Genomic DNA, 15,645 nt, shown 5'->3' on the forward strand with positions numbered 1-15,645 from the left:
ACGATTTCTTTGCAGTCAGTGATTTGGTTCTCACTCAGCTATTGCCTCTGTAACCCATTTTGCTGCTTTTCTCGTTTGTCTCAAAATCTTTAAGATGAGGTTTTAAAAGACCACACATGATCAAAATAGCTTAATTTGATTTTTCTATGGTTCCAAGTGAGCTCCCAAGGTCCTGAGGATGAAAAAATTGAGCTTCAGTATGTACAACTTTAAAAGTTTCAGAACTCAGTACACCTTTCACATTCCTCAAAACCAAGCCCTGGTTGATACTCTAGACCCAGAACCAGATAAAAGCAGCAACGATCTGCAACTGCTGGCAAGTTCTCCAGTGCTGTCATCCTTCACACTAATTTTCAGCTACAAGGGCAACCATTTTAAAACCTGTAGGTGTGATGTTTATGCTTTTTTTTTTGGGGGGGGGGGTAATTTTTAAAATGACAATTACATAAGGATGTGTATATGAAATGTCAAACAACTTTTAAGTATGTCTAAGACTTTAAAAAGAACTGTCTCAAAGCCTTCCTGTATGTGTAGTAAGAGCTCTACCTTTTTAAACATTTTTATCTGTAAAATCTCTTAAATTCATTTCCAAACTTCAGTTCACTGAGGAAAATCTAATGCACTTTAGATGGATTTCTACTTACCCCTTTAACTCCCTTTTTCAGTTTATCATCAATAAATAATGAGAGGTATTCAGGAGACCTAGAGTTGAGGTTTAAGAAATACTCGAAGTCCCCAGCAATAGTCTGTTTAAAGAGCCGGTCATTATTGAAGGATTCTTGGAGGAAGCGATCAAACCTACTCTTCAGATCCAATAAGCCCTACCAAATAAAAACCAATTTAAGAAACATTATAAAAATGCTCTTGTAAGTAAAATACTTATGATCTAGCCTTACCTTAACATTGTTGGTAATTATGTGTTCAGAATTAATTTTACAGATGATTATTTTCCAGTTTGTATATATGCTCAAATGTTAGTAATGAAATGTAAGGATTCTTTCACACGTATATCAGAAATACAACAGGGTCCAAGGGATGGCTCTGCATGTAAACATACTTGTTGGAACCTTGGGACCCACATCAAAGAAGGAAAAAAATGACTGTCCTGGCTTCTACAAGGCACATGTGTGTGCATGTACCTCATCCCATCTCAGCACCCTCTAGAAATAACTGAAATGCAAACATTTTAAGGTGAAAGAAAATCCTTGCCCCTGCTTCTCCTAACCCTTTTGTCTGGACCAAATACCACAGCCTAAATAAATAAGTAAGTACATACATACATACATACATACATAAAATGAAGTTTAAAAAAAATTCACTAAAGACTAATTATTCATATTAAAACAGCAACTTGGAATACAATTTAGTCAAGATCCTGCTTAAAACGTTTTGACATTTAAGCAGTTAAAATACAACCTAGCCTTTCCTGTTTTTAAAAACTAACAAACCACAAAATACAGCTCACTTTTTATTATCCAGATTAAACAAATCTTGAATAGGTTATTAAAAACCAAAAACAGGCTGCATTTTAGCTCCCTGACGCATATGTGGACATGTTGAACTATTCTAAAATAGTTACTGTAGGTATATACCACCTAACTTAGTAAAAGTAATGCATCAAATATCTGTAAAATGCTTATCATGAATGTAAAATGTTAACCTACCTGGATATAGTCAACAGGATTCTTCCCTTCTCCTTCCTCAGAAACAAGGGCTTTTCCTTGTTCCCTCAAATAAGAACTCATACATTCACACATGGTCTTCAAACCATTTGGCACACGACTAAATAATTTGTACATGCAAGCAAGGTCTAGAATCAGAAAATGAAGAGACGGATTAAAGATTAAAGTAAAAATTCCAATCTGTTCAAGAAAGATTATCAATTATCACCATTTGCTGTCCACATAACTATAAACGAGCATTAGTTGAAAAGTTGCAACAATTTATGACCTACAGTGCCTGACTAGATGTGCTGAAAGAACTAATAAATTGTGTTAGCATATTTTACCTTATTCAGAAGACACAACTCAAACAGCATACTAACCAATTCCTCTAAAGTGACAATTATTTAAAATTGTACATAATGTAGCCTGTTACTCTTAACATAGAAACTACAGATACTACAAATGTCTACTAAAAGGTATAGTCAGACGTCACAAGAAATTTAAGGCCAATTAATATCTTGTAGCTGAACTGTCAACTATCAAGCATTACAATAAATAAAACATCAAAACTAGATTTTTTATTATTACTACTACTTCACTGTATGTATCTCACGGCAAATTTTAAATAAGTTTACAACCTAATATCTTGCTCCTCCCCTCCCCCATAATATTCTTACCCTGAGCAATTTTCCACAATTACTGGGTTCACCACACTACATTGTTTCAATTTAGATTTTGGTTTTCACCCATTTTTTCATACCCTTTAACACAACCACAATGTGGAGCTAAAGTAATTTTCTTCCATATGCCCAGTGTTTCTCTACAAAACTACTTACTGGGACACAATAATGTCAATTTTATGATAGAAAAATTTGTACTGTCGTTAACTTTTGAAAATAGCATTAAAGCAGCAGTTTCTAGATCCAGGATAGCTAACAGTTTTCTATTCAGCATCAGGTGATAAATATTTTAGGCTAATGGAACATAAAATCAGTTTTGTCATCACAGTAAGCAAGCATCCAAAGAGAAAGCTTATTATTTTCATTCTATTTAAATAAAAAAAAAAGGGCTGATCAGCCAGATTTCACAAACCATGTTGTCTATGTTGGACTTTTTAAGAGCAAATTAGTACCTAAATTTAACATTGGTGTATTCTAAAAATAATGAGCAAAGATTACACAAGAGGTCACTAATATTTGTTTCAGTGAATTAATCATAGGTTATATCAACACAAGTTCTTATCTATAATACATTTCTGAGTAACCTATATATAGCAACACGTATGTTTAGTACGTATTAAAGTACAATAGCAATTTATAAACTAGAGAATGTTTTGCATGCCAAATGCCTGAAGTAAACTGTTTCTAATGTCTATTTTGTTCCTATGTTAAGTTTTACGTATTTGTTCATTTGTTATTTATTAATCAATATAATCTCACTGAATTGTCTGATTCCCATGTTAAATACATGTCATAGTAAAAATGTGAGCAATGAAAAAATATCTGGCATTGAAAAATTATTATCACTCCTATATATATATAAGCCAATAATAGGAGATACCATTTGAACTGTTGTATGTATCTAATGATCAATGTATACATTTATATTCTTTTCATATCTTTCACTTTCTGATTTTTGAGAATGACGGTGAAACTGTGTCTGACACAAAAACTGCTCATGAGCAAGGACCCCCACAATAGCATATTCTTCATCTAAGCTTCAAGTGGTAGGGCAGGGAAGTTAAAAGGCAATTAAAAAAATCTAATTTAGAATCTCAGGTAGCTACCTGCTGAGAACAATAAGAACTAAATAGAGCAAATTCATGCATGGTAAAGTAGCTTTCCTACTATTTAGAATGCTTGCCATAATGGATACTCCAAACTTATTCATAGCATATATCTCCATGCAGCTTACAGAAATACTGTCATTCAAGCATGCCCAGCAATTTCAAACATTTCTCAGCTCCTAAGTTCCACATCCATAATGTGGTTTATTTAACAGCCAAGCTTTGGTATCACTGTCAATGGTGACTTTTTCACTGCAGCAGTACACCAACCTAAAATATCTGTTATCTAGCCCTTGGCAAGGTGCTTGCTAGGAGCCTGTGAGATGGTCCTGGGGTAAAATCACCTGCTGCTAAGCCTGAATTCAGATGATGGCCTGATGGCAGGAGAGCCAACTTCCACAGGTTGTTCTCCTGACTTCCAAGCATATGTTTGCATGTGTGTATGTGTGTGTATACATATACACACACAATAAGTAAATGTAGTAAAACTAGTTTTGAAAAAGTTAATATCTAGTTTACACAAATATCCAAGAGTACTATATTTTAGTGTTTTTTCCCAAAATAATAATAGAAACAATAAATTTGAAAACTTGCCACACATTTAATTAAAAGTATAACTAAGTAAAAAGTCAAGGATTCCATTAGAGACTAAGAGGATAGATAACTCTTTCCTGCCCATACCTCTCTAACACCTGCCTTTCTGTGTCTTGTGTATCTTCATATTTTTGTCATAAAAACACAAAACAAAAAACTTTTTACATTCCTCATCTAGCTCATACAAATAGTATGTTTTCTTTTACTGCTAGTACACAGCTACAATACTGCTAAGATCTCATCAAGAAGTAGGGAAAAGTCATGGCTATTAAAAAGAACATCATTGCTGTCATATAAAATGAAAGCTTCAAAGCAAAACACCAAAAACCAAGATCTCTTACAGAACACTCAATCATTTCATAACTTCTAAACATAAACATGGTAAATTAATGCTACTATAGTTAAATGTATTATCTCAAAAAATGCTAATGTTTTTTCTCTACTACTTGTCTACTAGTTTTTCTAAAGCCTCTTCTATGGAACACAGGGTATACACACACAAGCACACAATGCTCCAACCTTGTAAGAATGTGAGAGACTAGAAAGCACTCACATTCACTTCTATTTAAGAAAGTACAGAAGGAGTGCACGAGGAACTCACTGGCCTATGGTTAAACACTGAACTTAATCTTCTGCAAACAAATGTAAAAAACAGGGAGAAAATGTAACTGAATACACTAGATATGTAACATTTTCTTGAATAATAGAACCCCACCCCACTGCTAACTAGGATAAGTTATTACAACATTGCTTTTTGAAAGCTGACATTCCTCAGTTAAAATTATTTTTAATTGATAACACTTACCTTCTGTCTTTCCATTTTTCAGCATATGTACTAGCCCAGAATTTTCCATTTCTACAATAGTCTTCATGTGCTTGGAAATGAGTTCCCTCTCCACCACCTTCACAATAGGCTCTTCTGTGGATTTGTCAAGGCAGTGCATCACCCGCTCTATTTCCTCATTAATCCTAGCTTCTACTTTCTTTATATATACTGAAGCACTGTTTTCTGCTAAAAATTTCTGGCTTTCCATCTGCAATTAAGATTTTTTAAAAACAATAAAATAATGTGTTTATATTCTAGCAGGGTTTCTATAGCATTTACAATGAATCATACCAAGTAGTTTAACAGTTAAAGACACATTTCATGCAGTTTCTTATACAGATTTGTTTAACCTAATTAATCTTTAAAGCTTTTATTTATGTAAAACTAAATTGACACATTATCTTTAAGCAGTCTTTTAAAGATATGTTAATATACTACAAATTCAAGTATCTGACCTAAGTCAGGAGAAGAGCTTCTTTCATTATTAAACGTACTGGAAATATTCACTGTCATAGCCTTTGCTGACACACCATCATTATTGATATTTTCCTGATACTCCATTCCACAGCTTAAAGTACATACACACACACACACTTTGAGAAAAATAACTTTTAAATAACTATTAATCTTGTCTGCTTTGTCCTTACTAGTTTTAGAGTTACTAATGCCATCTCAATAGATTTTAACCTGATAGCAGCATTAATCAATATATCTAAGAATTATATAATAAAACATGATATATATATTTAAAAAAGTAACACTCTCTACCTAGCAAAAAATCAAGTTCCTAAGAACAGACTTTAACACAATAAACAAAAATCTTGGCAAGACCATCTCCATTCATAATAAATGCTTTGTGTTTCTAAGCATACCTGTAATATGCATGTAACTACAGCATATTTTGGAGATGAAAAAAAAAAAACTAGCACTAAAACCAGCTAATGAATTATTTAAATATAAGCACTGCTTCTAAGATTATAAACTCATAAAGCATGACCCCATCTCTCCTGTGCAGTCACAAAGATCTTTCTAATGACTGGCTATGAACCAGTTTGGAAGAAAGCAGCAACTCCATCTTTTTGGGAGTAAATTATCAAGCTCTATAGTAATGCACATCTAATGGCTCTTATGAATGAATTACTGAACTTCCAAGTTAACAATAACTTGACATTGATTTATTTTTAAAGTCATATTATCAGAATAAAAACTTAGAATTGTAGTTGGGTACCACTATATTTCCTCTGTAAAACAGTTGATGTTTAAGGAAGGATGCCTGGCCATTCTTACAGTTCTTACATTTGTCAATACTAAGTGTTATTACTACAATTCATTATTAATCTATTCTAATATGACCCCACTTTTAGAATTTAATTGGTTTGGGACACTGTGATGTATTAAAACAATTTTACTTGCTTAACTCAGATTTAATTTTCTAATTAGTAACCTTTAAGTTAGGAAAATATGCTGTACGGAATCATACATATTGCTAATATTTATTGTATTAGTAACTGATATCTAAAAAGCCTACACAGATTTTATTGGTGATATGTGAGATTTAGAGTAATTAGATAAATATAATAAAGTCTTAAGATACTTAACATATAATTTTAAAGTGAGAAATTTTCAATTATTAATAAACCCCTCCCTCACTGGTATGCCAGAACATGAAGTAGGGGTTCTGAAGAGTATTTTTTGTTGTTGTTGTTTTTGTAGTATCCCCTCTCCAATGAGTTCTAGTCAAAATAAGCAAATGTTCAGATTAAGTAACTATAGTGAATAATGTTATGATCATCATTAAAACGCACTTATCTATACAGTCACAGATTACCTGAAAAAATTCTGCAGACATTTCCAAAAACGGAGCCTCAAAATCTTCCTCATAGACTGATCTTCCTTCAAGACCTAAAATCATTAACATCTGGCAAGCATTTCTTATTGCTCCTCTGTCAAAAGAAGTTTAATTACTTGATAATCAAATATATTAAAGACATTTAAAATATGCAAAAGTTGAAATACATTTATAACATTTAGCTTTTATCGCTGGGCGGAGTGGTGTCGCATGCCTTAGATCCCAGCGCTTGGGAGGCAGAGGCAGATGGATTTTGAGTTCGAGGCCAGCCTGGTCTACAAAGTGAGTTCCAGGGTAGCCAGGGCTACACAGAGAAACCCTGTCTCGAAAAAAACCAAACCAAACAAACAAAAAAAACCCCCAAAACCAAAAAACATTTAGCTTTTATCAAAGTGACCAATCTTCCATAAGAAACTTATTTATAAAATATGGAAATGGAATAATTTTAATCAAAAATTCTATCTTGACTATCCTTACTTTATCACTTAAAAAGTTTTAAGGAAAGCATGCTTAATGTAAATAAAGTTTTTATTTACTTAAAAAAATGAGAACCTACACATAATACCAAAGCATTACCAGACTTTTCAATAAATGGCTTTTGGGCAATCCTGATTAAACGCTAAATCAGTAAGAAATTTACTAGTTCACTGTTCCTCTGAAACCAAACAGAGAAGGAATGCACACAGTTTCAAGCCACTGTACAGCAGCAACATCACAAATAGTACTGTCATGTCAAGAAAAGTGATAGCGTAGGACTTAGAAGTGGTTCTGGGGACACAGTCAGTATTTTAAGAGTCAAAGTTAGACAAAAGCCTCCCAAGGCACAATAGTATATGCCTATAGTTTCGGCTAGTTGGGAGACCGAGGAAACACTTGTGTTCCAAAGTTCAGCATTGGTGTGCATAACATACTGAGACCATGCTTCTACAATACAATGAGGCAGACTGCAGGCCTGCACCAGCAGCACACTTGCCTAGCATAAGACAAATCCTAGGCTCAACTCTCAGCAGTGCTAAGACAACAAAATATAGAGAGCTCTTGGGGGAGAAAAAAAAACTGACATAGCAAAAACAAACCAGAGTAGGAAAAACCAAAATGGAAAACTAATTTGTTAAAATAAATAAATTTTTAAAAAAAGCTTAATTAAGATGGTGCCCCTAAATTCTAGGTAACCAGAAAAACAGTTGAAAGCCTTTGAAGATTTTAATAAGTACTGAACATTCTTGTTTTTATCATTTTAATGATATTGTGACATCAACCAGTTCTTATGATATGAACATGAAAAACCAAAACCAAATGTAAGGATAAATGGTGTACCTGTCTACAACTTCTCCTTTCCGCTCTCTGGCAATCATATCCAATAAAGTTTGCCGAAGATGATCCCTAATACACCCATACCGTACAACTTGATCTCGAAAAATTATTAATCCCAAATTGTAGACATTTTCTACATTATTCTGTTGTACATATACACGGTCCTGTAGTTAAAACAAAATAATGTAAAGCAAAATTATTGCATATATAGAATAACCTTCACAACCTACAATAAAAATTGTTTTAAACAATTTCTAGTACCTCTCAAGTTGTATAAAGTTAAATCTTTACCATGGTTACTAAAACAAATTTAAAAGAACTTTGTCTACTATACAGATAAAAATGGAAAGTACTGGTAATTGCAAAAAGTCTTTTGTGTCAACTACATGATAAGCCTATGGAACATTAAACAAATATAGCAAAGAGCCAATCAAAGTATAAAGGACACCCAAGAAACTTAAGTATAGTTATGTAAAATTAGTAAGAATCTTTTACAGCAAAGGCCTGACATGTATGGCTAGTTACCATCAAGTAAGACAAGGCTGCATGTTTTAAACAAGATCTTACTGTTTATTAGCACTGAGAAGGAATTCGGCCTTGAGGTGGACAAGAACATTTCAGAACTTACTGCAGTTGGAATCTCCCCCTTTATTAACTACATGGTTGATTTTACATTAATACAGTAATATGTAGCTCTAATCATTTACATTGCAGATGTTTCTTTGTTAATTTAAAAAGACCCTTTACTACTCTCAAAAGGAACCAGGGCTAATAAAAAAATCACCCCCAAAGACAGATAATACATTAAGAACTAATTTTAAGTGTTGTATTCTCAGGATTATACCAAATGCAGTTACGTTTAAAGTCCAACACTAGTAACTACCTACTGCAAAGAATGCAAATAAAATAGCCTGATTTGACTTGCCCTTTAAAACCCCAAATTCAGACATTTTAAATATAAGATATTCTGAAAAATATCTGAAAGCTCAATAAAGTCTACATTTCATCAACATAGAGATAAGCCACATTTGAATTTTATTTGTCTTTCTCTCACAGTAGTTATTTCTTGCCCAAGCACGTAGAGTGAACAGGAATCTTTCTAAGCTTGGGAGGTGGTCCATGGCACAAAAGGGGGATCAAAACTGGAGACTATCTCAAGCCTGTCCTTTCACAGAACTGGGTAGGGAGTCAGATCCTGCTACTGACTTTACAATGTTTCATAAACTAACTTTTTAGTCCTTGCTGAGAACAGCTATAAACTAGATAACAATTTAAGAAAAGCACTACTTGTTTAAAAATACCAATGTAGGAATTGGGGTAGAGATACAGTCTAGATATAACCTTAACCAGGTGATCTCCATATCAAATTCCTTCCTCCTATATCTAATTAAAGTCTATGGGTACCTATTATCTCCAACAGACAGAGTTAAGGAGGTACCTGGCTCTACAAAGCTGCAGATATTAAAGCGGTCAGCCATTTTAGCGAAGTTTATCCTTCCCCTTCTGACAGCTCAAAAGCACCAAGGCTCCCAACCGTTTACTAGGAATATAAACTCAGATCAAACTCACATCAAAAGCATGTCTAGAGGTGCAAGCAACCACTATGCCAAAGTAGTTTTTAAAGAAATTTAACCTCAACAGAGTCAAGAAATACCTGTTTAAGTAGACCACATGGCTTCATTACTCAAAAAATGGTATGAAAAGTCATACTACAGAAAAGTCATGGTACATGGCTCCGAGCTCATAAAATAATCAGTGTGCAAAAGGAGGAATGTTTAAGTTCTACCATTCCTATCTAGTCTTTATTTTGAACAATGTTTGCTTCCAAGATTAAACAGGTGCTGAGGATGGTAGCATACACCCATACCTCAACAACAACAAAATGCCCACTACACTAAGCTCTTCATAGCTAGTCTCTCAGAGCATGTTTGAACCCACCTTGATAGGCTTAATCACAAGACAAGGTCATATATCAAAAAGTAATAGAAGTGTTTTCAAACAAGGTTCCTTTCAAGCCATGAAATAGATAGGTTAAAAAGGGCTTAACACAATGAGGACAGAAACAAGAGGAAAAAAAGCCAAAGCACAAAAACAGTTTTTCTACAGAATCAGAAAAAAAGTCTAACTCATAGTTTACAAAATGAACTTAAAGTATTTCCTCAATGCAACTGATTGTATTTTTTACAAAGGTCACCAGGAAAGGTGTAAAACAGCAAGCTGTCCACTGACTGTGAATACACAGCACTACCTCCTGATAAACCGAGTAGAAAAGTACAGGATGGACTACTGAAAAACCTCATCTGGATGCCTTAAACTCAGTCATGGTTGCAACCACTGTACAGTGGGCTCAAAATCTTTATCAAGGCTGTGAAATTTTAAAATAAATACCATTCTAGTTGTTGAAAGAAAAGAATCTTGTAATTTTCACTCAGGAATCGCCTATCAAAACTTAAAGATAAACTAAAACGTACTGTTCTCCACTGTAAAATTTTATAATCAATAAGCAGGATAAAAATAACATTAGGAAGTAATCTCCATTAGACTTATGGGAGTTCAGAAGACATGTGGCATAAATCAGTGAGGTGGAGAGATGGTTCAGTGGATAAGAGAACTTGCTGCTTTGCCAGAGAAACCAGGTTCAATCCAATAGATGCCCAGCACCACACAGCAGTCTAACTCCAGTCTTTGGAATCCAATGCCCTCTTCTGACCTTGACAGGCACTGCTTGAATGTGGAGCCCAGACATACTTGCAGGTGTGCACATGACACACACACAGGCACAAGCACAGGCATGCACATTCAAAAAGCATAAAACATTTTCAATCAGCCCTATTTCTGACACTTAATAACTATGACCTTCATATCTGTTCCAATATCTATAAGCATCTACCTCAAATGTCATCCATTTGCAATGGAAATGCATTGCATATGGAAAGAAATGCATTGCAATAGAAAGAAATGCCAAAGCTACCACTGCCTTCAAATTTAAAAATAAAAACCCATTACTAAAATAAAAAGCAAAGCCAGATGTGGTGGCACATCATGCCTTGAATCCCAACACTCAGGAGGCAGAGGCAGACAGACCTCTGAGTTTAAGATCAGTTTGGTCTATAAAAAGTTTCAGGACAGCCAAGACTACACAGAGAATCACTGTCCCAAAAACCTAAATAAAAACATTCAACAGAAGAAAACAACAGCAACAAGTAAACAACAAACAGTAAGTGGTGGTCAGGAGAGAATGCAGAGGAGCTGAACTCTTATCTTAGTACTGCAGTGCAGGAGATGGCAGAAAATAGCATCCAAGTTTGTCTCCCCTACAAGAGCCTCCTACCAGGATGAGATTAGCTTAAACCCCCGGCCTCCTCATTCAGCTGAATACTTCTCCACATCAGTTTCTGGATGGCTGGTAGTGGTGGGTCTCCCTTAGAGCACAGACCCATCCCATCTCAACTTTTCTACAACTGGGTTTGTGTCCTTTCTGCATTTTCTCATAGCCCAATCAGATTTCCAGAACGAAGTCATGGAGAAAATACAACAATAAAATAAAACAAAATCCAAAAAAAAAAAAAAACAAACAAACAAAAAAACCCAACAGAATAAAGAAAACGCAGCATTAAGATGCTACCTGGCAGTCATGCACTCCAACAGTGTGGCTAATACTCAGGCTTTTGGCTGGAATGAAAGGGGCTACAGCTACTGTGTAGAAGGCTATCACTTAATAATGCCTTAGTTTCCACCAGATCATGTTTTCCTATTTGTCAACCTACTAAAACAAAATTAAACCTTCTTTAGAAGAAGGTATCATCCATCGTCTCTAGCTTTTCACACAACACCAGCGGTCAATCCACAGCTATTAACATTGTCCTCCATCAACACAAAACAACGAATACCTCAGACTCGAATTTCTGAATATTTATTATAACTGGGGTGGGAGGTGAGAGGTGGGGGGTCAAGCAGGGAGACAGTGACACAGCCCAGGAAGCCAGTGTTTCATGCTCTTACTTTACTCAGACAGTGACTTTTAAAAACCAAAAACATAACAATGTCAAGGATACACTTTAAAATAAATAAATAAAATAAAATAAAAATGGAGAGAAAACTGTCAGAAAACATACACACACAGAGCAAAATTAATTACTGGAAATCAGGAGCAATTCTATAAAATTTAAAGACAATCCAGGAAGCAAACAAAACCATCTTAAATTTGTATTTGCTTTGTAACAAAACCTCAAACTACAAAGTTAAAAGGAAAAAGACCATTTTCTCAGCAACTGGCAAAATAAACTGTCAAAAATTGGAGTAAGGATATGAAAGATGAGACATCTGGTCAACAAACCCGACCAAAGGAGTATCCATAATGCTCCAAAATGTTCCACCTACAATTCTAGGTCGAAAAACTTTATTAAATAAAGACAGCATTAAAAAAGGAAAAAAAAAGCAAGCCTAGAAAAAAAGGCAATATACCCTCATGTAACGACAAATTTGATTCAAAGTAAATTCTGAGACACATAACACACATTAAGAGGACCAAAACAGACATGTTCTGATTTTATTTCTGCTGGTGTGATAAAATACTCTTCTAAAAAGCAACATAGGTAGAAAAGTTATTAAAATTTATTAAAGCTTGCAAATCTATCACTGTGAGGAAGTCAAGGCAGAATGACTTCAAACAGCTAGTCCTACAACATCCACAATTGAGAACTAAACACATGCATGCTCATTTGCTTGACTGAAATTCTTTCATGCTTTTTAAGTTCATTCAAGACCCCTCCTTGGGGGGGGGGGAAGGTACCCCACACACTGGACTGCCCCACACACTGGACTGGATCTGCTCATTATCAATTAATTTAATTAAGACAACCCCCCCCCCCCATGTTCACAGGCAGACTCAAGACCTCTCACTGAGACTCTTCCTAGTTGATTCTGGAAGAGTCAAATTGATAACTAAAGCTAGCCACTCCTAAAAACAAAACAAAACAATCTGAAATGTCCATAGGCTTATGGATGGCATAAATGCCAGGGTGCCAGGTTTCACGGCTTCTAAGTATTCTCATGATGGTTTTAAGAACTACTGATAACTGATCTTGGAAACTGACTTCTTCAGAGTGAGACTTTTACGATTATTTTCAACATAGAAAGCAAGAAAAACATTTCAATGTTTTCATAGATTTTAGTCATCACTGCCAAATTCGGTAGGGGAAATCAGGATTAACTGTTTAAAAGGATTTCAACATTAGAAAATTGCTGATTGAGAAGGAACTGGAAACAGTTATTCATTATTGAATCTCTTGTCACAACACAAGTGATTGTTAATTCAACTCTGGATTTACCACTAATTCTACTAGACCAATGGCTTGGCTTGTATGATTGACTAGAATATAATTAATACTACAAGGTGGAACAAAGTGGTGAAGACCACAGACACAGAATGGAAAAAAGACTTGGAATCATCTCACTATTCTAGCTATATACATGATACTGAATAATCTTGCTAAATCAATCTCTCTAACCCTAATTTTTAATTCCTATACCTTAAATTTCTTTATCCATAAAATGGGGACAATTTAATATTCAGCTTGTGAGCTGGGTATATAAAGTAGTGGACAGAAAGAACTATGTAATAAGAGACATTTACTGTCATATACTTGGGGAAGTATTTTATTTTTATTGCTTAACTACTTTTAATACAGTAGCTACCAAAAAAACAATGAAAAAATATATATTGTGAAGACTAAATGATAAAGTGCTTAAAATAGTGCCTGGCCCACACCATGGACTATGAACATGCTGTCAGCTATCGTTAAGTAGATTACTGATCTATTTATCACAGAGATGTGTTGTTGTACCAGGCTGCTATCAATCTACTTTAAGAGTTCCTAAACTGTGATCTACTTAATACCAACACCAATGCTCTCTGTTTTCTTCCTTCTCACTACTCCCCACATATTCTTTCTTCCTGTTGCCTTTCAGTACACTAAAATAGCTCAAAGCCAGAAATTTTAATAATCTAACCAACATGCTCTGAACAAATTCTACAGATAGCTTCATGCTCCCTGCCATACAAATGAAAGCAAATCTTGTAAGGCACATGATGAACACATGCATGCTCATTTCTAGACAGGATCCAGAAATTCCAACCATGCGCTGAGTTCTCTTGACTCCCAGAAAGCACCAGAGCTCTTATACAATAAATCTATTTTATAGATATGGAAAAGCAGGATCACCAGAGAGAGCATTAAATAAGTGAAATAATGACAAAGCAGGAACTAAAGCTAAGACTCGCATTTTCTCAACTGCTTCAAACTTCCCACATATACTGGCAGCACTTCACTCCAAAGTAAGCTTGTCCAAACCAGACAGAATCCCAGCCCTGAACTGAGAAGGGTAGTGGACACAAAGCTCCACCCTGACACACTATTTGTAACTGGTACCTACTGGGAAAGGGAAAATCAGTCTTCTCCAATGGATTGTCACTGTGTATATCAACCACACTCTACGACAGGCCCCATAACCAACATAAAATGTACTCCGGGGTTTTGTGTGCATTTTTTATTTTGTTAATTTTTTTTGTCTTACTGATTTTTTATTTGTTTAGACTTTATTTTTTAAGTGAGAGAGAGACCACGAGATCAACAAAAGAACATTAAGTGAGGTGGGAAGGAGGTGGGAGTAAGATTATGATAAAAATATGTAGAATTTTTTTTTTAATTAAAAGGTATAAAAAGCCAGTTCTGAATACTCTAGTGAGGTTCAGGCAGAGTGTAAAGGAAGGTAACTGTGATCCATATGAGGCCCCTTCTGTTCCTTGGAGGATAAGGCAAAGGCACCTGGGAAATTCTATCAACACTTTCCTGTGCTCCCAGTTTTCAAAGACCTACACATAATGTACTGGTTGGGATTACTGGCCATGATTTCTGAGCACATCAGTGTGATTTTACCTTCCTATTAATTCCTTTATCTACTACCTGATCGATCGATCCCTTATGTGTTTTGTTTTTTCTTTCTCACGTATGCTTTGATATATCTTTAAGAGTTCATGTTTAACATGTTGTGTAAGGATGGCATATTATTAGTAAGATTAAAAAAAAAATTGCTCTAGCCAAGCGTTGGTGGTAATGGTACCTCTCCCTCCCAAGATACAAATGGCTTTCTATTCCTTTAATGATAACTCATGTTGCTAAAGGCAGCCTATAGAACATTTATAAAAATTCTCCTTTGTTTCTATAGTATACAGAAAAAAATAAACCAGGTGAAATAACTGAAACTATTAAATACAACATTATTCTATAAAATACTCAAATATGGCTTGGACTGAAGTTCAGTTGGTAAAGTATCTGCCTTCCATGTATAAAAACTTTAGGTTTCCTTCTCACTGTCACAGACATGATGGTACACTCATGCAATCCCAGAACCCAGGAGGTGAAGGCAAGTAGGGTCATGGTCATCTTCTATTACATAGTAAGTTTGAGGTCAACCTGACTATATAAGATTCTGTTTAAAAAAATTACAAATCTTTTCCAAATTACTAGTTTTCTGGATAATCTAAAATGAAAATGAAACTTCCCCCACACTATCTTAAAAGCTACACATAGGACACAATAAACCTGATGAT

At 34.8% G+C, this 15,645-nt stretch overlaps 1 protein-coding gene across 4 annotated transcripts in view; it reads right to left on the bottom strand.

Annotated features, from left to right (window-relative positions):
• Cul3 (cullin 3) overlaps window positions 1-15,645 on the bottom strand; it is a 73,356-nt gene that overhangs the window by 16,666 nt on the left and 41,045 nt on the right. For all 4 annotated transcript variants that reach the window (XM_021158420.2, XM_029470478.1, XM_029470984.1 and 1 more), the window contains 5 exons: window positions 8,037-8,197; window positions 6,699-6,813; window positions 4,850-5,078; window positions 1,665-1,810; window positions 645-821 (listed from right to left, as the gene is read on the bottom strand). In XM_021158420.2, the coding sequence (XP_021014079.1) occupies window positions 645-821; window positions 1,665-1,810; window positions 4,850-5,078; window positions 6,699-6,813; window positions 8,037-8,197 (828 nt within the window). The remainder of the gene's footprint in view (window positions 1-644; window positions 822-1,664; window positions 1,811-4,849; window positions 5,079-6,698; window positions 6,814-8,036; window positions 8,198-15,645) is intronic.

This window comes from Mus caroli, chromosome 1 (genome assembly GCF_900094665.2).
Source record: "Mus caroli chromosome 1, CAROLI_EIJ_v1.1, whole genome shotgun sequence".
NCBI classification, from domain to species: domain Eukaryota; kingdom Metazoa; phylum Chordata; class Mammalia; order Rodentia; family Muridae; genus Mus; species Mus caroli.